The sequence below is a fragment of the Heptranchias perlo genome, chromosome 10, assembly GCF_035084215.1.
Source record: "Heptranchias perlo isolate sHepPer1 chromosome 10, sHepPer1.hap1, whole genome shotgun sequence".
NCBI lineage: Eukaryota > Metazoa > Chordata > Chondrichthyes > Hexanchiformes > Hexanchidae > Heptranchias > Heptranchias perlo.
Genome location: NC_090334.1, coordinates 45,692,922 through 45,716,252, shown reverse-complemented (window position 1 = coordinate 45,716,252; position 23,331 = coordinate 45,692,922). Strand labels below are relative to the sequence as shown.

The following is a 23,331-nucleotide window of genomic DNA, read 5'->3' as shown; positions in this document are numbered from 1 at the left end:
GATTCCTCACTTGCCAGAAAATGATGGCAAATTAAAAAAATATGAAAAGAGTTACATGAGAGTGCATTTTGAGGGGTACAAGAAAGAGTAATCATGCAGTAGGATAAAAGTTTTAAGCTATTTGGAGTTCTCTAAATTTGTCTGATTGTTATATGAATTCCAAAAATAAAAATGCACAATATACAGATAACTAAGGTGTTAAATTACAAGGTTTTGCGAACTGAAAATTACACATTAAAGCCTAAAGGGAAGGAATGGAAGGGGGTTTGAAAGTTCAACAGTTTTACTAAGGAAGGCTTTAAAATGATCTCTGCCCCAGTCCTAATTGGCAGTTATTTTAAAATCGAGAGAAACACCTTTCAGCAGCAACATCTTTGAAATTATACAAGATCAACTACATTGTTGTATAAAACCACCAGGGCTTTTATTGACTGGAAAAAAACCAAAGCATTGAGAAAATGACAATGCAGTGCCTCCTGCACTATACAATAGTACAGTGTAGCTTTCTGTTCCAGCACACAATAAAAAAACATTTTGCATGAACCAGAACAAAAAAATGAAACAAATTAGTGATACTGTATTAATAAAATTATAAGCACCAAAAATACATTTTTATACTTCAAATGTGTAAACAGTTCATTGTTAGCCACATTGCCTAGTTGTCAGACGAGGACTGGTGGTTGGAGGTATAAAGTGCAAACTTTAAGTCAAACATTCATAGTGGGTTATGATCCTAGTACAAAACATTTTAAAAGTATTTGTATATAGTTTGCACATTTGAAACATAAATAAAAATTAATAGTTTTTAAATTATAAGTTCCACCCTAAGTGTTAGTGCCAAACCCAGTTTGCTATAAACATAATGAAGTACTTTAAATACCTGAAATACAGTGAATAATGACAAACTGTTAAGGGGTAGGAAAGGAAAGTGTTCGACTTGTCAAGTTTGAGTATTTTATTTAGAAATAGGTCGATCATACTTCTTCCAGTATTCATTGTTGATTCTAGAAAAAAAAATAAAAAACACAAACAAAACTGCGATTCTTAGTTTTCCATTGCACTTTAAGCAGCAGTACCAATAGTCTCTCTATACAGTTCTTCATTTGTACACAGTGTCCCTTAACAATCAGGTGGTTTCTGGGCGGTCTTCACTTCCAGGTGGTCTCTGTGTGTACAAAAACGAGAGGAGGAAAAGAGCGACGTCTAGGGATGACCAATAAGAAGTGTGTGATGTCACTGCAGACCAATACCTGCTTTCTACAAGGCCCTCCCGCAGTTCATAATCAAGGCGATGTTCTAACTCTACTAACAGAAAAAATAATATTGTCAAGACTTAAGAACTTTCAAGTAAAACAGTCAATAACACAAATTTCACATTAAGCTGACACAATTTCCTTTGACATACATAAGCTGTACATTGCATGCCCATCTAGGTCCCAATTATACCTCGCTGGACGAGGGGGGATAAAATTGACCCCTTATCAAACCTGGGCTTCCGGTCTTCATGGCTTACAGCTCCACCAGGTGGTGCTCCATCACAATTTCCTTTCTCCTTTTCTGATTTTTGCTCTTGATACCTCACCCGAGTGATTATCTTTATATGCAAGTCTGAACAGCAGATGATTTGACTGTGGGAGACATAGCCAAGTCCACCCTGTTATTGTGATGAGCACAAACAACTACATGTAGCAAAGAACTCTACTAGCAAATCAGGAGTGGGAATGTTGGCTAATATTTTCCTCCACTAAGGTCAGTAGAGGCCAGCTGTTGAGCTCCAACTGCTGTCCTGACAGATCAGCTACCTCAATACAGACTAAGGGGCGCGTTCCGGGTGAGCGGGAGGGAAAACCCCACAGGGAGTTCAGCGTGAGGCCCAGCGTGATGATAAAATGTCGCTGGGCTGGAACGATGCAGCCTCATGCCAATCTTAACCGCTCCCATGCACCATTCCTGCTGGGCCAGGGGGTTAAAATCGACCCCTAAGAATCAAACCTGGGCTTCTGGTCTTTATGGCTTAGTGCTCCACCATGTGGTTCCATCATCGCATTTGATAGATTGTGACCGATGCATTATGTTGGGGAAGACACATGAAGACCAGCAAGCTAAACAAGTGCATCATTGACCTCTGAGCTGGCTGAACTGCTCGGGTCACTGGGAGGCAGAAAAGGCAGCAGCCTCAGCCAACTTTATACTGCTATTAGTGGCACTTTTGCCATCAGAGACATAGTGAAACCCACCTCTTTCAGCACCTTCATTTAACTCAATCAGCAGTACAAGACAAAATAAATAGGGCATTAGTTCCGCTTCTATTTGAAAAACTTCAGAAAATGAAGTTTCCTGCATTTTTAATGTTATATATGCAGCATGCAACACTGTCAGAATTATATTACCCAGTGTAGTGGTTCTGATTCTCTGAATGCAAGTTATCCTCCATGTTCCAACGGGCTGATCAGGAGCTCAACAAAGGAAATCACAGGCGCACGGTCCTTTTAAAGCTTTTGAGTGAGATGGCCTTGCAGTCACACAACCCTGTCATTCTGCACCATACAAGAACCATGTCCCCAGCTCATTTAAAAATGACCGTAAAATGAAAATAAACACTTTGCAGTGAAACAACATAAAGCACGATTGACAACCTTCAGCATCAGCTTTCTTATTTCAAAGATTTCCACATATCTCAGGGTAGCTCCATCACTAGTGATGTTACCAACAAAATGATACTCGGGCAGAATACTTCTGTAGCACTGCACCCCATTCACATTTCCCGTTTTAGCCCTGCATTATATTAATCACCAATCTGGGAGGCCGGTGGGGGGTGGGATCGTTTTCAATGCGGTTATATAAATTTAAATAAAACTGCTGACACACATTATGAGATGCTAGGTTCACCTGTTCAATTTTGATGGGACTGGCAGTTTGGAAAGATCTACTTTGGAAGGACTAATTCAGCTAGATTTGGGAGTTCACAAAGTTATAACTATTTATTTTGGACCACTATTATTCCAGCGTCAAAATTTGAAAGTCCAGGAACAGTAGCAGACCAATTTTTAAAAATAATTCTCCATATCCCTTGCAAATTGCTAAGTTCATGGAAAAACACCAATTTAGCAACTATAGCACTTCATTTTAGCAATACAGTATGAAATACAATAGGAAAAATGTCTTTGTAAATGTTTTTACTTTGCAAGAAACTTTAACAAATAATACTTGCATATACTAACCTGTACCATACAAAAAGCCAGAGTTATTGCGTGACAGAATCCTTGGACTCAATTGAACTTCAGTTGCCTTCTTCTCTTCTACAACTGTTACTTCCTTGAATTCCTCAATGACCGGAGTAGTAACAGTAGAACGTGTGAATCTTGCAAACAATATTCCACCAATACCTTTTCCTATGTGTGCAGCTCCTAATAGCAACACAAAAATGAGAATTAGGTAAAGATGGGAAAATGTCTTACTTTCTGAAAGATGTGTAAAACCTCACAATAAACTAGCTTTTACTGACCGAGAAACTAGGCTTACCATTTTAATCAGGAAATAAAGCTGCTTGTAGAATATTTAGTTGTTAGGCTCAAGGAATGGTTTGGAATTGCAGATTAAAAAGCCTCAAGTTTGAAACAATTGCAGATTAAAACACTGCTCATCAACAGGTACAAAGGCACAAACATTACAGACAATCCATTTAAAGGGTGATAAGGAGTCTGGGCCACTGAGGTCTGCAGAGTTTGGGCAGGTGGATTTAACAGCTGACTTACAGGCACAAAAATCAAATGGTGGACTAAAATTTAAAAGTCAAGAATTTAAAAAATATTTAAATTCAATTTTGAAATTTCCCTCACCAATAGTGAAAAGTAGGAAGGATAAAATCCCGTTGTGCAAAAAAAAAATCAAGCTAGTGATGGTAAGGCAGAAGCAGTTGATACGGTCAACCATTTCTTCCTCTGCTGTCTTCTGGTTCTTGAATAAAAATAGAGCAAATCCATGAAATATGAGGTTGCAAGCGCAAAGACAGAGTACAGATTAATGGCATAAGGTTCCAGCATAAAGTCAACATAGTCAGGATGCACGATTAGTTCCTGCAAACCAAATTCTGGCTTCAGAGAAGCATAGTACTAAGGAAAATTCTTATCCAGTCTGAGTATTTGTTTCAAAAGAGTAATATGCTTTGAAATGTCAATGATTTGTGCAACAGAAATGCTGGAACTGGATATGCAGGGCATTAGGGCATTTCATAAAAGACACTGAATGCTTCAACATTCACTCCCTTTAGTGGTTGGTAACGACTTATAGAACTCAATATTAATTTCAGGTTGCTGTTCTAGAAAACTGAGCCAAGTTCTTTTTCTCTGGAGAGTAGGGCAGAGCATTACTGAATTCAGTATCCCGGCGCAGGGCGCCAACTGTGAGGTTCAAAGTTCTCATCCTTGACTGCATGAAAAGCAACACTAATTTTTAAAATATTTGTTCATGGGACGTGGGCATCGCTGGCAAGGCCAGCATTTATTGCCCATCCCTAATTGCCCTCGAGAAGGTGGTGGTGAGCCACCTTCTTGAACCGCTTCAGTCCATGTGGTGAAGGTTCTCCCACAGTGCTGTTCGGTAGGGAGTTCCAGGATTTTGACCCAGCGACGATGAAGGAACGGCGATATATTTCCAAGTCGGGATGGTGTGCGACTTGGAGGGGAACGTGTAGGTGGTGTCGTTCCCATGTGCCTGCTGCCCTTGTCCTTCTTGGTGGTAGAGGTCACGGGTTTGGGAGGTGCTGTTGAAGAAGCCTTGGCGAGGTGCTGCAGTGCATCCTGTAGATGGTACACACTGCAGCCACAGTGCGGCGGTGGTGAAGGGAGTGAATGTTTAGGGTGGTGGATGGGGTGCCAATCAAGCAAGCTGCTTTGTCCTGGATGGTGTCAAGCTTCTTGAGTGTTGTTGGAGCTGCACTCATCCAAGCAAGTGGAGAGTATTCCATCACCCTCCTGACTTGTGCCTTGTAGATGGTGGAAAGGCTTTGGGGAGTCAGGAGGTGAGTCACTCGCCGCAGAATACCCAGCTTCTGACCTGCTCTTGTAGCCACAGTATTTATGTGGCTGGTCCAGTTAAGTTTCTGGTCAATGGTGACCCCCAGGATGTTGATGGTGGGGGATTCGGCGATGGTAATGCCGTTGAATGTCAAGGGGAGATGGTTAGACTCTCTCTTGTTGGAGATGGTCATTGCCTGGCACGAATGTTACTTGCCACTTATCAGCTCAAGCCTGGATGTTGTCCAGGTCTTGCTGCATGCGGGCACGGACTGCTTCATTATCTGAGGGGTTGCGAATGGAACTGAACACTGTGCAATCATCAGCAAACATCCCCATTTCTGACCTTATGATGGAGGGAAGGTCATTGATGAAGCAGCTGAAGATGGTTGGGCCTAGGACACTGCCCTGAGGAACTCCTGCAGCAATGTCCTGGGGCTGAGATTATTGGCCTCCAACAACCACTACCATCTTCCTTTGTGCTAGGTATGACTCCAGCCACTGGAGAGTTTTCCCCCTGATTCCCATTGACTTCAATTTTACTGGGGCTCCTTGGTGCCACACTCGGTCAAATGCTGCCTTGATGTCAAGGGCAGTCACTCTCACCTCACCTCTGGAATTGAGCTCTTTTGTCCATGTTTGGACCAAGGCTGTAATGTGGTCTGGAGCTGAATGGTCCTGGCGGAACCCAAACTGAGCATCAGTGAGCAGGTTATTGGTGAGTAAGTGCCACTTGATAGCACTGTCGATGACACCTTCCATCACTTTGCTGACCATTGAGAGTAGACCGATGGGGCGGTAATTGGCCGGATTGGATTTGTCCTGCTTTTTGTGGACAGGACATACCCGGGCAATTTTCCACATTGTCGGGTAGATGCCAGTGTTGTAGCTGTACTGGAACAGTTTGGCTCGGCTAGTTCTGGAGCACAAGTCTTCAGCACTACAGCCGGGATGTTGTCAGGGCCCATAGCCTTTGCTGTATCCAGTGTGCTCAGCTGTTTCTTGATATCACGTGGAGTGAATCGAATTGGCTGAAGACTAGCTTCTGTGATGGTGAGGATATCGGGAGGAGGCCGAGATGGATCATCTACTCGGCACTTCTGGCTGAAGATGGTAGCAAACAATAAAATATGTTTTTCACTTTGTGGCACAATAAACTATTACTTAGCTTGATAGAATTACATGTTTTAAATCATAATTATAAATCAGTCAGAATAGCTGCACTACTATTCTTTCTGGTCTCTATTCTTTTGAACAGAACTCATTCAACAAACACCGTGTCTATAATGCCATCTGGTGGACTAAAAGTGTTATTATGGGATCATTGGAACATGATTTTAATTGTTTCGGACCGTTCGTAACCAACTTTGCTGCAAGTACATGACACTTATATGTAAAAGACGACTTCACATGGCTCCAATCATATGTGGCCTTGCCCCTTCCTATCTCTAACCTACTCCAGCCCTACAACCCATCTCTCAAACTCTCTCTTCCTCTGACTTCTTATGCAACCACCCCCACCCTCTTTATCTTACTATTGGTGGTTGTGCCTTCAGCCGTCTAGGCACCAAGTTGTAAAATTCTTTCCCTCTCTCCCTAAACCCATCTGCCTCTCCACCTCCCTTTCCTCCTTTAAGACCCAACTCTTTGGCCAAGCTTTTGGTCACCACACTTAATATCTTCTTCTTTGGCTCAACATCCAGTTTTGTCTGACTACGTCTTTGAAGCACCTTGGGATGTTTTTCTATGTTAAAGCTGCTATATAAATGCAAGTTCTTCTTGGTGAGGAGATTATCTCAAAAAAATTAGAAAGAACAGTAAAACATTCTACAAATATATAAGTAAAAAGATAATTGTTAAATGTGAGGCGGGACCAGAGAGGAGAGGATGCAAAGTTAGTAGAGGATAAATAGTAATTGGTGGGGATACTTAACCAGCACTTCACACCAGTGTTTAAATATTGGATAAGAGGTAACTCCTGAATTGGTTAAAAGTGAGATGAGAGATGTCATAATAAGTAAAAGGAATGTATTGGAGAGGTTATTTAAGCTTAAGGAGGACAAAGTGCCAGGATCTGATGAGATACATCCAAGGATCCTGAGGGAAATGGGGAACAGCAGAGGTCCTAGAAAATATGTTTCAGGGTCCCATTCAGTGTAGATATGTACCAGAGAGTGGCCAATGTAATATCCATTTTCAAAAAGAGAGGCAGAGCATACAAAGATCATTACAGACCAATCAGTTCAACATCTATGGTGGGGAAAATCTTGGAATTTTTCATTAAAAAGATGAAAATATTAAATATTGAGATGGAGATAATAATTAGAAACTGCCAGCATGGACTTCAGAGGGAGTGGTGTCCAGATTTGCAGATTATACCAAAATAGGAGTCATCGTAAATAATTCTGAGGACCAAAGAAAGTTGCAAGGAGATATTGATAAGATGGTGGAATGAGCAAAAAGTAGCAGATGGAATTCAAGGTCAGTGTAAGGTGGTACATTTTAGTTAAGTAAAATTAAAGTAATAATTATACTTCGAATAGGGGAAGGCTGGGTGATGTGGAAGAGCAGATAGATTATGGATTCAAGTTCATAAGACATTAAAAGCAACACCTCAAGTGGATAAGACTGTTTAGACCATAGGAGATAGGAGCAGGAGTAGGCCATTCGGCCCCTCGAGCCTGCTCCGCCATTCAATGAGATCATGGCTGATCTGATTTTTACCTCAACTCCACTTTCCCGCTTTTTCCACATATCCTTTGACTCCCTTGCTGATCAAAAATTTGTCTAACTCAGTCTTGAATGTAATCAATGACTCAGCCTCCACAGCCTTTTTGGGGTAAAGAATTCCAAAGATTCACGACCCTCTGGGAGAAGAAATTCCTCCTCATTTCCGTCTTATATGGGCGACCCCTTATTCTGAGACTATGCCCCCTAGTTTTAGATTCCCCCATGAGGGGTAACAACCTCTCAGCATCTACCCTATCGAGTTTAGCTAATGGAATACTGAGTTTCTGGCAAGAGATATAGAATATAAAAGTTCAAGTATAATGGTGAATCTATATAAAGCTTTAGATATTAACATTGCTCCTGGGACAGTAAGATCACAGTGGCAGGGGGTTCTGCATGCAGGGAGGATGTTGAGGCAATAGAGAGGGTACAATGCATTTTTCTGCTTCTTTTAAGGAAATACAAATACAAAGAGACACTTGAAAATTGAGGCTGGATTTGTTAGAATTTAGGGGTGGAATGAGGGCCACTTCAGCATCAAGAGGCTCATATATTGAAGTGGAGCATTCAGCCACCTCACATACACCTGCCATTCAGGTTGTGCTTTGGGGAAGCAGTAGATTCAGCGTACAAGGTGGGGGAAAAGCATAAACTGGTACTAAGCTGCCAACACTGCAGCTAGAAAAAGTGGGAAAACATTGCATTTTGGGAATAGAAATTATGGTAGCAGTAAAGCTGAAGTTTCTGCAGACATTGCTTGTAGGTAGTATTGGAAAGGGTCTTGATAAGTGGCTTCAAATAACTGTCAGAGAATGGTTGCAGCACAGAAGGAGGCCAATCCACCCATCGTGCCCGTGCCGGCTCTTTGTAAGAGCAATCCAGTTAGTCCCACTCCCCCGTAACCCTGCAAATTTTTTTCCCTTTAAGCATTTATCAAATTCCTTCTTGAAAGCCATGATTGAATCTGCTTCCACCACCCTTTCAGGCAGCGCATTCCAGATCATAACCAGTCGCTGCATAAAAAGGTTTTTCCTCATGTTGCCTTTGGTTCTTTTGCCAATCAACGTAAATCTGTGTCCTCTGGTTCTCAACCCTTCCACCAATGGGAACAGTTTCTCTTTATTTACTTTATCTAAACCCTTCATGATTTTGAACACTTCTATCAAATCTCCTCAACCTTCTCTGCTCTAAGGAGAACAACCCCAGCTTCTCCAGTCTATCCTGGTAATTGAACTCCCTCATCCCTGGAACCAGTCTAGTAAATCTTTTCTGCACCCTCTCTAAGGCCTTCACATCTTTCTTAAAGTTTGTTACCCAGAATTGGACACAATACTCCAGCTGTGGCCAAACCAGTGTTTTATCAAGGTTCAACATGACTTCCTTACTTTTGCACTCTATGCCTCTGTTTATAAAGCCCAGGATCCCGTATGCTTTTTTTAAAACCGCTTTCTCAACATGTCCTGTCACCTTCAAAGATTTGTGCACATATATCCCCAGGTCTCTGTTCCTGCACTCTCTTTAGAATTGTACCATTTAGTTTATATTGCCTCTCCTCATTCTTCCTGCCAAAATGTATCACTTCGCACTTGTGTTAAATTTCATCTGTCATGTGTCCACACATTTCACCAGCCTATCTATATCCTCTTGAAGTCTATCACTATCCTCCTCACTGTTTACTACACTTCCAAGTTTTGTGTCATCTGCAAATTTTGAAATTGTGCCCCGTACATCCAAGTCCAAGTCATTAATATATATCAAAAAAAGCAGCGGTCCTAGTACCGACCCCAGAGAAACACCACTGTATACCTTCCTCCAGTCCGTAAAACAACTGTTCACCACTACTTTTTGTTTCCTGTCACTTAGCCAATTTCGTGCCCATGCTGCCACTGCCCCTTTTACTCCATGGCTTCAATGTTGCTGACAAGCCTATTATATGGCATTTTATCAAACACTCTTGAAAGTCCATATACACAACATCAACCGCAGTACATGAATGCATCTTTCTGTTGGGAAAAGGGGAGATGTTCCCAGGACTGTTCATGGAGCTTGCACAATAGGTATTTGAGAGGTTTGTCATGTGAAATTTGTACAAATTTGTACTTTTACTTCCTCTTCATGCTACTGCTGACTTTCAGCCTGATCGCCCTGCCGCCCTTGGCCACCTTCTTTCTCCTTCTGTACGTCCATGAGTAGTCCTCTTCGAAAGGCAAAGTTGCAATGCAAGCAGCACACAACAATCCTTAGTGCTCTCGCTGGCCTATATTGTAGAGCCACCTCTTTCCCACTAACCGACCCAAAATGGACCTCAAAATGCCATTTGTCCAGTCTGTGATCATTCTGCTGGCCAGTGGACTGCATTTTACTGCTGCTCAGCTGGAGTTTGTGACAAATGTACCAGTCACAAGCCCTGGTTGCAGAGAGTATCTTAGATCTCCAAGGAGCCACCAAGTGTGCAAAAAGTTGGCTTCCTTATGGCTTTAATAGGGGCAGGAATGGCAGCTCAACATTCCTGGTTACAGCGTTTTCAGACGAGATACAGCGGGGGGATAAAAAAGGAGGGGGGGTGGCAATATTGGTTAAAGGAACAACCAATGAGGAGGGATGATATGTTAGAAGGATCATCAAATGAGGCCATATGGGTTGAGCCAAAGAACAAAAAAGGGGCAGTCACACTACAGGGAGTGTACTATAGAACCCCAAACATTCAGAGGGTGATAGAAGAGCAAATATGTAGGCAAATTTGTGCAAGAACAATAAGGCAGTAATACTAGGGGATTTCAACTACCCTAATATTAACTGGGATACAATCAGTGCAAAAGGTATAGAGGGTGCAGAATTCTTAAATTGCATTCAGGAGAACTTTTTTAGCCAGTACGTAGCAAGCGCAACAAGAGAGGGGGCAGTTCTGGATTTAGTTTTAGGAAATGAGGCTGGGCAGGTAGGAGGAGTATCAATGGGAGAGCATTTTGGTGGTATTGTTCATAATTCAGTTAGTTTTAGCATAGTTATGAAAAAGGACAAAGATAGAACAGGAATTAAAGTACTCAATTGGGGAAAGGCCAATTTTACTAAGCTGAGAAGTGATTTAGCAAAAGTTACTTGAAGGTAAATCAATGTCAGAGCAGTGGGAGGCATTCAAGGGGAAGATTCAAGGGGTTCAGAGTAAATATGTTCCCACAAAGAAAAAGGGTGGGGCTGCCAAATCTAGAGCCCCTGGATGTCAAGGAGCATACAGGGTAAGGTAAGGCAGAAAAGGAAAGCTTATGTCAGACACCGAGAACTCAATGCTGCAGAAAGCCTAGAAGAGTATAAAAAGTGCAGGGGTGAAATTATAAAGGAAATTAGGAAAGCAAAGAGAGGACATGAAAAAATACTGACAAGTAAAAGAAGGAAAACCCAAAAATGTTTTATAAATACATGAAGAGCCAAAAAGGTAACCTACGTGCGGAGGCGGAAGATGTGGTTATAGTTCTTAATGAATACTTTGCGTCTGTTTTCACAAAAGAGGGGGATGATGCAGAGATTGTAGTTAAGGAAGAGGAGTGTGAAATATTGGATGGGATAAACATAGTGAGAGAGAAAGTATTAAGGGGTTTAGCATTTTTGAAAGTAGATAAATCGCTAGGCCCGGATGAAACGTATCCCAGATTGTTAAGAGAAGCAAGGGAGGAAATAGCGGAGGCACTGACCATAATTTTCCGATCTTCCTTGGCTACAGGCGTGGTGCCGGAGGATTGGAGGACTGCCAACATTGTACAGTTGCTTAAAAGGGGAGGAAAGGATAGACCTAGTAATTACAGGCCAGTCAGTCTGACCTTTCAGTGGTGGGCAAATTATTGGAATCGATTTTGAGGGACAGCATAAATAATCATTTAGAAAGGCACAGGTTAATCAAGGACAGTCAGCATGAATTTGTTAAGGGAACGTCGTGTCTGACTAACTTAACTGAGTTTTTTGAGCAGGTAACAAGGAGCATCGATGAGGGTAACCTGTTTGATGTAGTGTACATGGATTTTAGGAAGGCTTTTGACAAGGTCCCATATGGCAGACTGGTCAGAAAAGTAAAAGCCCATGGGATCCAAGGGAACGTGGCTAGTTGGAACCAAAATTGGCTCAGTGGCAGGAAGCAAAGGGTAATGGTTGACGGGTGTTTTTGTGACTGGAAGGCTGTTTCCAGTGGGGTTCCGCAAGGCTCAGTACTAGGTCCCTTGCTTTTTGTGGTATATATTAATGATTTGGACTTGAATGTAGGGGGGCTTGATCAAGAAGTTTGCAGAGGATACAAAAATTGACCGTGTGGTTGATAGTGAGGAGGAAAGCTGTAGACTGCAGGAAGATATGAATGGACTGGTCAGGTGGGCAGAAGAGTGGCAAATGGAATTCAATCCAGAGAAGTGTGAGGTAATACATTTGGGGAGGGCAAACAAGGCAAGGGAGTACACAATAAATGAGAGGATACTGAGAGGTGTAGAGGAACAAAGGGACTTTGGAGTGCATGTCCACAGATCCCAGAAGGTAGCAGGACAGGTAGATACGGTAGTTAAAAAGGCATATGGGATACTTTCCTTTATTAGCCGAGGCATAGAATATGAGAGCAATTATGACGGGACTAGATAGAATGGATAGGGAGGACCTATTTCCCTTAGCAGAGGGGTCAGTGACCAGGGGACATAGATTCAAAGTATTTGATAGAAGGATTAGAGGGGAGCTGAGGAGAATTTTTTCACCCAGAGGGTGGTGGGGGTCTGGAACTCACTGCCAGAAAGGGTGGTAGAGGCAGAAACCATCAAGTGATTTCAAAAGTACTTGGATGTGCACTTGAAGTGCCGTAACCTACAGGGCTACGGACCAAGTGCTGGAAAGTGGGATTAAACTGGATAGCTTTTTTTCAACCGGCAGACATAACGGGCCAAATGGCCTCCTTCTGTGCAGTAACTTTCTATGATAAAAGCATTGTAGCAATTCCCAGGAAGCCTTGCATGATTCATTACTGCCAGTTAGAAGCTAGCTGCACTTCGGTCGAGTGGAAACCTTTTCTGTTGCTGTAGTTTACAGGATCAAACGGAGCGCATATTTCCACATTTGTGCAATAAATGACTCCCCGCACCTTTGGGAATCCTACAACTCTAAAACTGAAGTGCACTCTCATGCTAGTGCTGGGAGGTCCATGGAGAGCCTGATGTAGAGGCTATCTTGAACAAACAATGCATTGTTAATTACTTAATGCATCTATGTATAGTTTTGGCTAATGTTCGAGGTCGTCAGTTGTAGCCTGAAATGCTTCAGTCACAAAAAATTCTGGCGCTGGTGCCTGTGACGGAGGTGGTCTGCAGGACAGGTCTCAGCACGTGGCACAGCTCTTGAATGGCTTTTCTTGTGAAGTGTGGTCTCTGAAGACATTGCTCTGGGACAGGTAGAGGTTCAAGTGCGTTGGTCTGTATATCCTTGTGTGAAAGTACTAGCAAGTAGGTGCCAAATACCTCTGGTGTTGCCTGAAAAGCCTCGCCTCCCTTCATATGTTTTTTGGAGGAGGATGACAAAACATATGGAGTGGGATATGCCCAAGGGAATAACCACAATTCCCTCTGTTGTTTCACAGATCAATAAGCTAATCACATAGCAAACAGACACAAAGCCCAATGAGGCTGCAATGGTTAGGCGAAAGAAAAGCAAGACAAATGGTTCAGTAATGTATTTTTGTCACAAGACTTTCCTCTGTACTTGCAATGATCCTTTCAACAACTTCCACACTGGTGTGGCCACCAGTACTGGATGCATGTTTTATAGGAGCAGATTCGTGGCAAACAAGCAATCCAAGTTGCAAAATTGGGTGTCTGACATCAGGATCTCATTTACTTATTATTTAAATTTGGTCTTCCACCAACTTCCAGTAAAAAATTACAAATACAATTTCCATGGGTGGGGATTTGGCATAACATGGACCTGCTCAATTTTGTGTTCCTGCCCTATTACCACAACTCGGAAAATCCAGAACATGTTCTGTACTGCTCCAAAACACACAAGTGGTGAATTTACCCACTGTGCTACCAGGGAAATACTGACTTTGAAAAATACCAAAATGGCAAATGCACCAATATGCTTGCCGCTTAGATTTCTCATTCTAAAATGAACGTCACCAGTGCCAGGGAACAAACAGGCAAGCAGGTCAATACAGCCACTTTTCATAAAAAAAATTCTTTAAATTGTACTTTTTAAGGGAGGATGTAGAAAAATTAGTATTTGAGTCACTTTAACTGTTATACAAGCCCTATGATGCAAATACATTAAATGCCAATAATAAATGCATTACAAGATCCAAAATATAAATCTGATTTGATTTGTTGCATCCTCTCCACAGCTATTTAATGCAGTTTAAAAATAAACAGATATACTTCTAATACCTCACCCATTATACTTGCTTTCCCTAGGCTGGTTATTGATTCCCCATAATTTCGTCGAGGCATGACAGGTGAGGTACTTGGACTTGATACATTTTCCATTTCTGTGTTTGAGGTAGCTGCTGAGGGAGCCGTTGAGGGATTCATCGACTCTTTGGCTGGGTTGATGTAGGTTGGCCTCATGTCATCATACTTTGTTAAGACAGTTGTGTTGTACCAATGGATCTGGAGGGGTGCAACATTACTGTAATGTTTCAGGATCAGAGGTTCTAGTCGATAGGCCTACAAGTAAATCAAGATATCACACTTGTCAAGTCTCTGACTCATTTCATTTTTCAGTGGTTTGTACACTTGTCAAAGTAGCAAAACATTACGGAGAAACTACTGCGTATGAAAAACTAGTTAAAAATGAATCAAATGACAGGCTAAATGGAGGATTCAGATACCTGTTGCCAATAAATATCACAGAAACCAGTGAAGCCAAGAGAGCATACTTTCTAATTTTTTTAATATACTTTTTGCTCATCAAGGTAAGGGATGTCCATTCAAGGGAATTATTCTTTGAAATTAGCATTCTTTGCCTTTTGCTCACCCACTGCCATAATCAATATTCCTAGTTCAGACGCTGAGGCATGGACTAGATGCAGCGTAAAAGTTTCTTCAACCAACAATGCATCTAAATCCAACCTTGAAAGAGCACCCTATTGTGATGTGAATTTATTCATTTCCCACACCAGACATCCATTTACTTTCTCTGATGGATTGTCAATTTAGTGCCAAAATATTGGCAGTATTTTTCTTTTACTTATATCCAGTAGGAACTCGGTTAAGAGTGCCTGTCATTTCACTCAGAATCCTGACTGGCAAAGAGGGCCATTAGTCTAGTCTGTATTGTAACCCAGGTCATAAAGTAAAACAAATGTTTAAATCACTGCACCACCTGGGAGACAAGAGTGTGTTTTTTATTTAACTTTTTCTTATGCTAATTACAATACGGAACATAAGAAAGAGGAGCAGGAGTAGGCCATATCGCCCCTCGAGCCTGCTGCGCCATTCAATAAGATCAAATGTAACAATTTCTACTTTGGGCACCCAGTACAGTACACTTCTAGGTCAAATATAGTAGTATGATGCAGAGTGAAGCTCCCTCTAGTCTGCTTCAGATCCAGACAGAAGAACACCCCTACTACACCAGTATGATATTCTTCTAATTTCCAACCCCAGCAATCTTCTATTTTATAGGACCTTCACAGCCACATCAGACAAGATTTTCATCCCATCAACACGTGCTAGATTTGAACCAAGGCCCAAAAGTGAAAGGCTAATATATAACCCGCAGTTCTGCAAGTATGCAAGTGATTTTTTAGCTTACTGATCATTATGTACCTCACCACTACTCAATTCCTCTCCGACCCCTTATATATCTAACTGTGTAGTTATCAATGGTATTGTGAAGGCCTGGGAGCAAGTTGCTTGCCTTCTTGGCTGGGAAGGAGGACACAAAAAAGGAGGTGGGAAGGAAATTCACTTTCATTGCTATTTATATTATTACTTCACAGTTTAAGAGACTGCAAACATGGCTAAGGTGCATTACATATAGAATGATAACTCACCACAGGGTCAGTCGGGTGAAATATATTGTACAACCGGCCACAGATACTTTTCGGTAGAATGTGATCCTGCTGACCACTATTTTGAGGACGTATGCCGCGCAACGCTAGGAAAACAGCTAGTGGGGAACCCATGCAGAAGAAATTTTCAACCTGAAATAAAATTAAATATATTTTTCGGCTTTGACAAATAGTATTTAAAAACCAATGGCACTAAACAAAGCAGAAACATCTCATCTATTAGGAATTCACAATTTGGGATTCGTATCCTGAAAATCACGATCATGATGATCACAAACATTCTGCACTAAAATGAAAATTCAGCTGGTCACATTTCAACATTGGAATGGATATTCTTATTATTTTTGAATTTATGTATACTCAACATTACTGTGCAACTTTTGTCCAAATCTCAAATTTAAATAATCCAAAGAACCCAAAACCGTTTTTCTTTCTGCAACAGCAAAAACCGAGTTGCACTGTCCAACAAGCACGAGGAGCTCACGGACTACTTTGTCACTAAGTCTGAGGCCATCCATTCAGCCAGCTCTGCTCCTTCCCCTTACTCAGCAAGCCAAATCTTCCCCAAGGCTTCCTCCTATCCTAGCCATGACCACGTGTCTTTCTCTAGTCCTCTTAACCCTTGATGGCTGGAATCAGGACTATAACCAGTGTCAGACCAATAGCTGAAGTATAAATGCACCAGAAGTATTCTGAATTCCATGAATGCCCATGACCAATGAAAAGCTTTAGTGGTAGATAGAGTGAACCTCAAGAATAAAACATTTCAGGTATCGCTGATGTCTGCAGCTGTTATCAGATAGTGTGTAAAATTGTCTGCACTGTGTTGTAGCCATCTTATTTGGTAGGTCCTCATTTTTAATTGGTGGATTTTAAGGATTTGTTACCCGCTGCAGTGCCTACCATCTTAATCTGGAGAATGGAAAAATTCACACAGCAGATACTTTACCCTTATCTGCAACCTTAAACTCAAACTCAGCAGAGCTGAAATTATGATTGAGGGGAAATCGTTGCAGGCAGGGTGCTTAACAGAAACCATCAAAAAACATGCACTGTTATAGCACAAAGACGTACTGCACCAGTCACCAAAAGTATACCAATGTTGAGAGCAATACTGCTAAATTTTCAAAGGGAACTTAAATTATGATTTTGGTCTATTTTCTTTTTTTGTTAACAAGGGACAGGAATATAAAGTCCTATTTCACTGAATTTGAGGATTATGCAAACTTTAATCGCAGGTAATGAATCTACTTCTAAACTCACCTTAAATTTCAAAGCAGGTAATCTGAATGGAGCTGAAGCTTTCACTTGAAGTAATTGGTGCTCTAATTTTTTTAATCTGTAAAATGAAATTTAAATATCAACGGATACCTAGGTAGAAATGTACTGTAAAAATTTATAATTTTTTATATAAAATCCGAATTTTATAAAAGCACCTCTAATCTTCAGCTGCATTTTTGTTCACTGCTGCCAGTTGCTATGCCACCAGGAATTGTTACAGTTGGATATTAAAATAAATATATCTGTACCCTTTCCTTACGAATATCTGAGACTTGGTTAGCAAATACAGTCCAATATTTATATTTAAATAGAAACACAACACATGTACAAACCCACACATCCCTTTCCTTGCCTTAAGGCACCTTCTTGGTAAAATCTAGACATATCACTGTTGGCTTCATACTTCTGACTGACATGCTCTGCCACAACATGATAAGTTTGCATCAACTGCCCTTACAGCAGTCATATTGCCAGAAGAAACATTGCAGTGCAAGAAAAGTAAAATCAAAGAGCACATCACTCTGGGTCATTTCAAACACCTTCTAAATGCCGACTCCAGGGCGGTCGATAAGAAACATCGGCGATCAGTTGCCAGGAATGGGGTATATGGAAAGGAGATCTAGAGGAGGCAAACAATTAAAACAAACGGGGGAAGGTGTGGCAATGAGTACCTCTTCCCCCTACAGATTATCAAGTGTTTCTTTTTGTTACTTATTCTAGATTTGTGACGCAGTACTATATATTTATTTTAATGTATATATCCAACTATAACTATTCCAGGTGGCAAAGCAAGTCTCAGGGTGAAGTAGGAAATGGATGAGTTGGGAGATGAGTTGAGGGAGGAGGGAGAGAGACGAGAATGAAAGAGAAGGAAGGGAGCCAGGAAAAGGGAAGGAGGAAGATGGAGGCCGCTGAGGGCTGCGATTCAGGGAATGAGCAATGCCATGACTAACTTTCTAAGAAAACTTCCTTCATCGTATGTTTACCGGCCTTACAGAATTTTACAGAACACAATAAGGCCAGTCAGTTTATTGCACCTGTCCCTACTTACTGAAAGAGCTATCCACTTAGTCCCATTCCGTGCCCTTTCCCCATACATTACATTTTTCTTTTAGAAATATTTATCCATTTCTGTTTTAAAAGCTTTTCCAGATTCTACCTCCACTCCTGCTTCTGGTAGGGCATTCTATGTCCAAACAACCCTCTGTGTAAAAACACTTCTAACCCTCTCATTTCATTCTTTTGATGATCTTAAATTTATGAACTCTAGTTACCAACTAACTGACCAGTGGAAGTAGTTTTTCCCCAAATTTACCTTACTAATACATGGGTAAGATGGGTATAGAGGGATATGGGCCAAGTGCAGGCAATTGGGACTAGCTTAGTGGTATAAACTGGGCGACATGGACATGTTGGGCCGAAGGGCTTGTTTCCATGTTGTAAACTTTTATGATTCTATGATTCTAATACCCTCCATAACTTTGAACACCTGCATTGGACGTCCTCAACCTTTTTGTTTTAATGAAAAAAGCTCCAGTTTCTCTAATTTTTCCTGAAAACTAAAGTCTCTCATCCTTGGTATCGTTTTAATAAATATGTTCTGCACCATCTCCAAGGTCTTGACAACATTCCTAAAGTAATGTACCCAAAACTGGACACAATATTCTAACTTGGCCTCTAGGTTAATATCATTTCTTTGCTTCTGTACTTCTTTGAATGTCACACATAACCTACCTTTTACAAACGTACGCCCCATTTATAAAATCTTGGATTGCACAAGTTTGCTTTTTTAAAAAAAACAGCTTTATCTACTTGTCCTCCCACTTTAAAATATTTGTGTATCTGATCCCCAAGTGTCTCTGCTTTTCCACATTTCCTCCTTTATTTCCCCTCAAAATTTACCACCTCATATTTCTTTACATTAAATTTCATCCAACATCTATCTGCCCAATCTACTAACCTGTCCATGCCCTCCTGAGTACTTAGACTCCTCCTCACAGTTAACCATGCTCTCCATATTTGTGTCTGCATTTTTGATACCATGCCCCCCCAACACCCAAGTCCAGTTCATTTAAATGTTGGGAAGAACAACGATCCCAACACTGGCGCTTGGAGTCTGCTCCAGTTCTTCCAATCTGAAAAACATCCATTAACCACTACTCTGATTTCTAACCTTTTGCCTTCCCCATCAATGCTGCCACATTCTCTAACACCTGAATTTGATCAACAAGGCTTATATGTGGCATCTAATTAAATGCTGTTTGAAAATTAATACTGTATTTCCTTTATCAATAGTTATTTCCTCAAAGAAGTCTTTTGAATGTCATACATAACTTGCCTTTTACAAATGCCTGCTGGTCACCCTTAATTAATCCATGTCTTTCTAAGTGAGTTTTAATTTTATTCCATGTTATGGTTTCTAGAAGCTGTCGCACTATTGATGTTAAGCTGACTGTTCTGTAGTTACCTGGTTTATGCTTTCTCTCTTCTTGAATCGATGCATTACATTGGCAACACCAACCTTCTAGTATAATTTCCATATCCAAGGATATTTGGATGATTCTGGTCAAAGCCTGTTATTTCCTCTCTGATTTTCCAGTATGCATGCCATCAGGGCCATGTGCTTTTTTCACTGAGTTCCACAAACCTTTTCAATGCTACTTCCTTAACTATAATTATCCTATCTAATTTCTCCATCTCCTCCTCTTGCATCTTTTCAATCTTCTGTGAAAAACGAGGAAAGTACTCATCTAGTATCTCCGCCATTCCTTCAACCTCCATTAAAATATTTCCATTTTTTTGTCTCTAGTTGGTCCTATCCTTTCAGAAACTATTATTTTACTTTCATAAAATCCTTTACTATTTTGCTTTATGCCACCCACTTCTGTGAAAATGTAGTAGCCAACCCTGGGCTCAGTGGTAGCACTCTCACCTCTGAGTCAGAAGGTTGTGGGATTAAATCCCACTCTAGACTTCGGCACATAATCTAGGCTGACACTGCAGTGCAGTATTGATGGAGTGCTGCACTGTCGGAGGTGCCGTCTTTCGGATGAGACGTTAAACCGAGGCCCCCCTGCCTTCTCAGGTGGACATAAAAGATCTCACGGCACTATTCGCAGAAGGGCAGCCGAGTTCTCCCGGTGTCCTGGCCAACATTTATCCCTCAACCAACACCCAAAACAGATGATCTGGTCATTCACTTCATTGCTGTTTGTGGGAGCCTGCTGCACGCAAAATGGCTGCTGCGTTTTCTACACTACAACAGTGAAGCTGAAGTATTTAATTGGTTGGAAAGAGCTTTGGGACGTCCCGAGGCCATGATAGGCACTATATCAATGCAAGTTCCTTCTTCTTTCTATCAGGCTTTTATCCATTAGGGAAAAATGAAATGCTTCATTCTGCACCTTTTATCTTGGTGCCAACAGAGAAAGGGCAGGAAAATGCTGGCACTAAAGACAGATACCAGTGTTGGCAAAATTATCTGAGGAGTTGATCTCAAGTTTGTCTTTGCATCACATCACCAGCAGCTTAACTCACGCTAAGGCTACTTTTAAACTTTTTTGTTTTTAGAAAAAAAAACCTAGGCTTTATAGCCATCAGCCTTGCACTCTACCGGCTTAAAAGATCAAATGTTTCCTCAACTCTTCTTGATCAGAATAAAGCAACTGCAGTTAAGCCAATAAACATTTTTTCACATGCATCTGACAACAGGTAGAGTGAGCTCTGTCTTCTCTTCCCCCTCTCAGTCTAAATTTATGTGTTTTTTGGAAATCTGATCACCTTTGCTGCATCCTGGCTAAGCAAACAAAATATAGAGCCTTTTTCCCACATTAAGCAATATAAACCAAAAATTCAAAATCACCATTGCCAAAAATTCTCTGAACTGAATCAGTAATAAACTTAGCACCTGTATGTACCCAATTTTGGTAAAACCTTGGCTAGGCAGCATGATGCTAACTTTCCACCATCTATAAATCCTTACCGTTCTTTAGTCTTGAGAATTTCATCCAGAAGCTGACGTTCCTCAAAACTCATGGAATTCTCTGTCATCTGCTCTTCCTCCTGGACCATTTGGTCATAAAATCGCACTGGATACCATCCAGTCATAATATCATAAGTAATTACACAGCCGAGCGAATGGGCTACTATTGAAACCTTCCCACCATGGACTTCAAAATCTGGGTTCCGAGAACAGAAAAGTGCATATAACCGATTTAGCTCCAGCTGAAGACCTTTCACAATCTGAGGTAAGAAAAATATAAAAGCACATAATGATCTGACTAGCTTTCACCATTGTATACATAAAACTGGATTAAAATACATTCATACCCACATTATGAGTACACATGTAATTCAATGCCAATGTAAATTTGGATAATTCTGAAAAGATATACATACACAGGCCATTCAACCTCTCAAGCCTGCTCCTCCATTCAATTAGATCATGGCTGATCTGTATCTTAACTCCATCTACCCATCTTGGTTCCGTAACCCTTAATACCCTTGCCTAACAAAAATCTATCTCAGTTTGGAAATTTTCAATTGACCTAGCTTTGAAAAGGTAGGGAGGGGGGGGGGGAAAGAGAGAAAGAGAGTTCTAGATTTCCACTAACCCTTGTGTGAAGAAGTGCTTTATGACATCACCCCTGAATGGCCTAGCTCTAATTTTAAGGTTATGCCCCTTTGTTCTGGACGCTTCCAGGAAATAGTTTCTCTCTATCTACCCTATCAAATCCTTTAATCATCTTAAACACTTCAATTAGATCACCCTTTAATCTTCTATATTCAAAGGAATACAAGCATAGTCTTTGCAACCAGTCCTTATAATTTAACACTTTTAGCCCCAGCATTATTCTGGTGAATCTGCACCGTATCGCCTCAAAGCCCGTACATCCTTCCTGACGTGCAGTGCCCAGAAATCTCTATTCCTTCATTTAAGTCATTTACAAATATAGTGAAAAGCTGAGGCCCCAGTACAGATCGCTGAGGGGCACCACTAGCCACATCCTGCCAATTTGAGTTCATACCCATTATCCCCACTCTCTGTCTCCCACCTCTTAACAAATTCCCTATCCAAGCCAATAGGTTGCCTCCAATTCCATGTGCTCTCATTTTTGTTAACAGTCTTTTACGTGGAACCTTGTCGAATGCCTTCAGGAAGTCCATAAAAATAACATCCATAGACACTCCTTTATCTATCATGTTAGTTACCTCCTCAAAAAATTCAACTAGGTTCATTAGACTTGACTTAGCCTATACAAATCCATGCTGGCTCTCTCTGATCAGCTCATATTTGTCCAAATGCTCAGTCACACTGTCCCAAATAACAGATTCTATTAACTTCCCCACAACTGACGTTAGACTAATAGGCCTATAATTTCCTAGTTTATCTCTCTTACCCTTCCGAAAAAGTGGAGTGACAATGGCAATTTTCCAATCAAAGGGGACAATTCCTGAATCGAGTGTGTTTTGGAAGATCATGACTGTTGAGTCAACAATTTCCTCACCTACTTCTGAAAACCATTGGGTCCTGAAGATTTGTCTGTCTTTAATAACGTTAGTTTCTCCATCACCAGCTTATTTTGAAAAAAAACTTATATTGAATCTACTATTAATTCCTCCCCTTGATTTATTTTTAGTTTTCCTTGTACCGCTGGTATTTTATCCTCAATCTCCACTGTGAAGTAGCTACAAAAGTAGCTATTTAGTAAGTCTGCCATTTCCTGATTTTCAATTACGGTATCACCTATGCCTGATGTGGAGATGCCGGTGATGGACTGGGGTTGACAATTGTAAACAATTTTACAACACCAAGTTATAGTTTAACTGAACAACGTTCACCTGAGGAAGGAGGTAGCCTCCGAAAGCTTGTGAATTTAAAATAAAATTGCTGGACTATAACTTGGTGTTGTAAAATTGTTTACAATCACCTATGCCTGTCATTAAGGGGCCCACATTACTCCTAGCTACCCTCTTTTAAAATATTTGTAAAAACTTTTAGTGTTGTCTTTGATATCCCTCGCAAAACTTTTCTCGTATTCTCTGTTTGCGGCCCTTACCACTTTCTTTGTATCCCTTTGTTGTTCTTTATATTTTTTTCAGTCCACGGGATCTCATCTGTTCTTTGCCTTGGTACAAGCCCTTTCTTTTAGTTTTATACTATCTCTTACTTCCCTGGTTGACCAAGGTTGCTTAATTACACAAGTAGAGCTCTTGCCCTTTAGGGGTATGTACTGGTCTTCTATTCTACCAAATACTTTTTTGAACACCTCCTAC

The 23,331-nt window shown here is 40.9% G+C and overlaps 1 protein-coding gene across 2 annotated transcripts in view; it reads right to left on the bottom strand.

The window, feature by feature from the left end:
• Window positions 1–399: 399 nt before the first annotated feature.
• ddhd1b (DDHD domain containing 1b) overlaps window positions 400–23,331 on the bottom strand; it is a 96,579-nt gene continuing 73,647 nt past the window's right edge. Inside the window, exons 8-13 of one of the 2 annotated variants that reach the window (XM_067991603.1) lie at window positions 21,038–21,297; window positions 17,038–17,113; window positions 15,757–15,906; window positions 14,152–14,425; window positions 3,222–3,407; window positions 400–1,302 (exon numbers count right to left, since the gene is read on the bottom strand). In XM_067991603.1, the coding sequence (XP_067847704.1) occupies window positions 1,127–1,302; window positions 3,222–3,407; window positions 14,152–14,425; window positions 15,757–15,906; window positions 17,038–17,113; window positions 21,038–21,297 (1,122 nt within the window). In that variant the 3' untranslated portion in view covers window positions 400–1,126. Of the gene's footprint in view, window positions 1,306–3,221; window positions 3,408–14,151; window positions 14,426–15,756; window positions 15,907–17,037; window positions 17,114–21,037; window positions 21,298–23,331 lie in introns of both variants that reach the window. The other variant, XM_067991602.1, reaches the window with a different exon arrangement.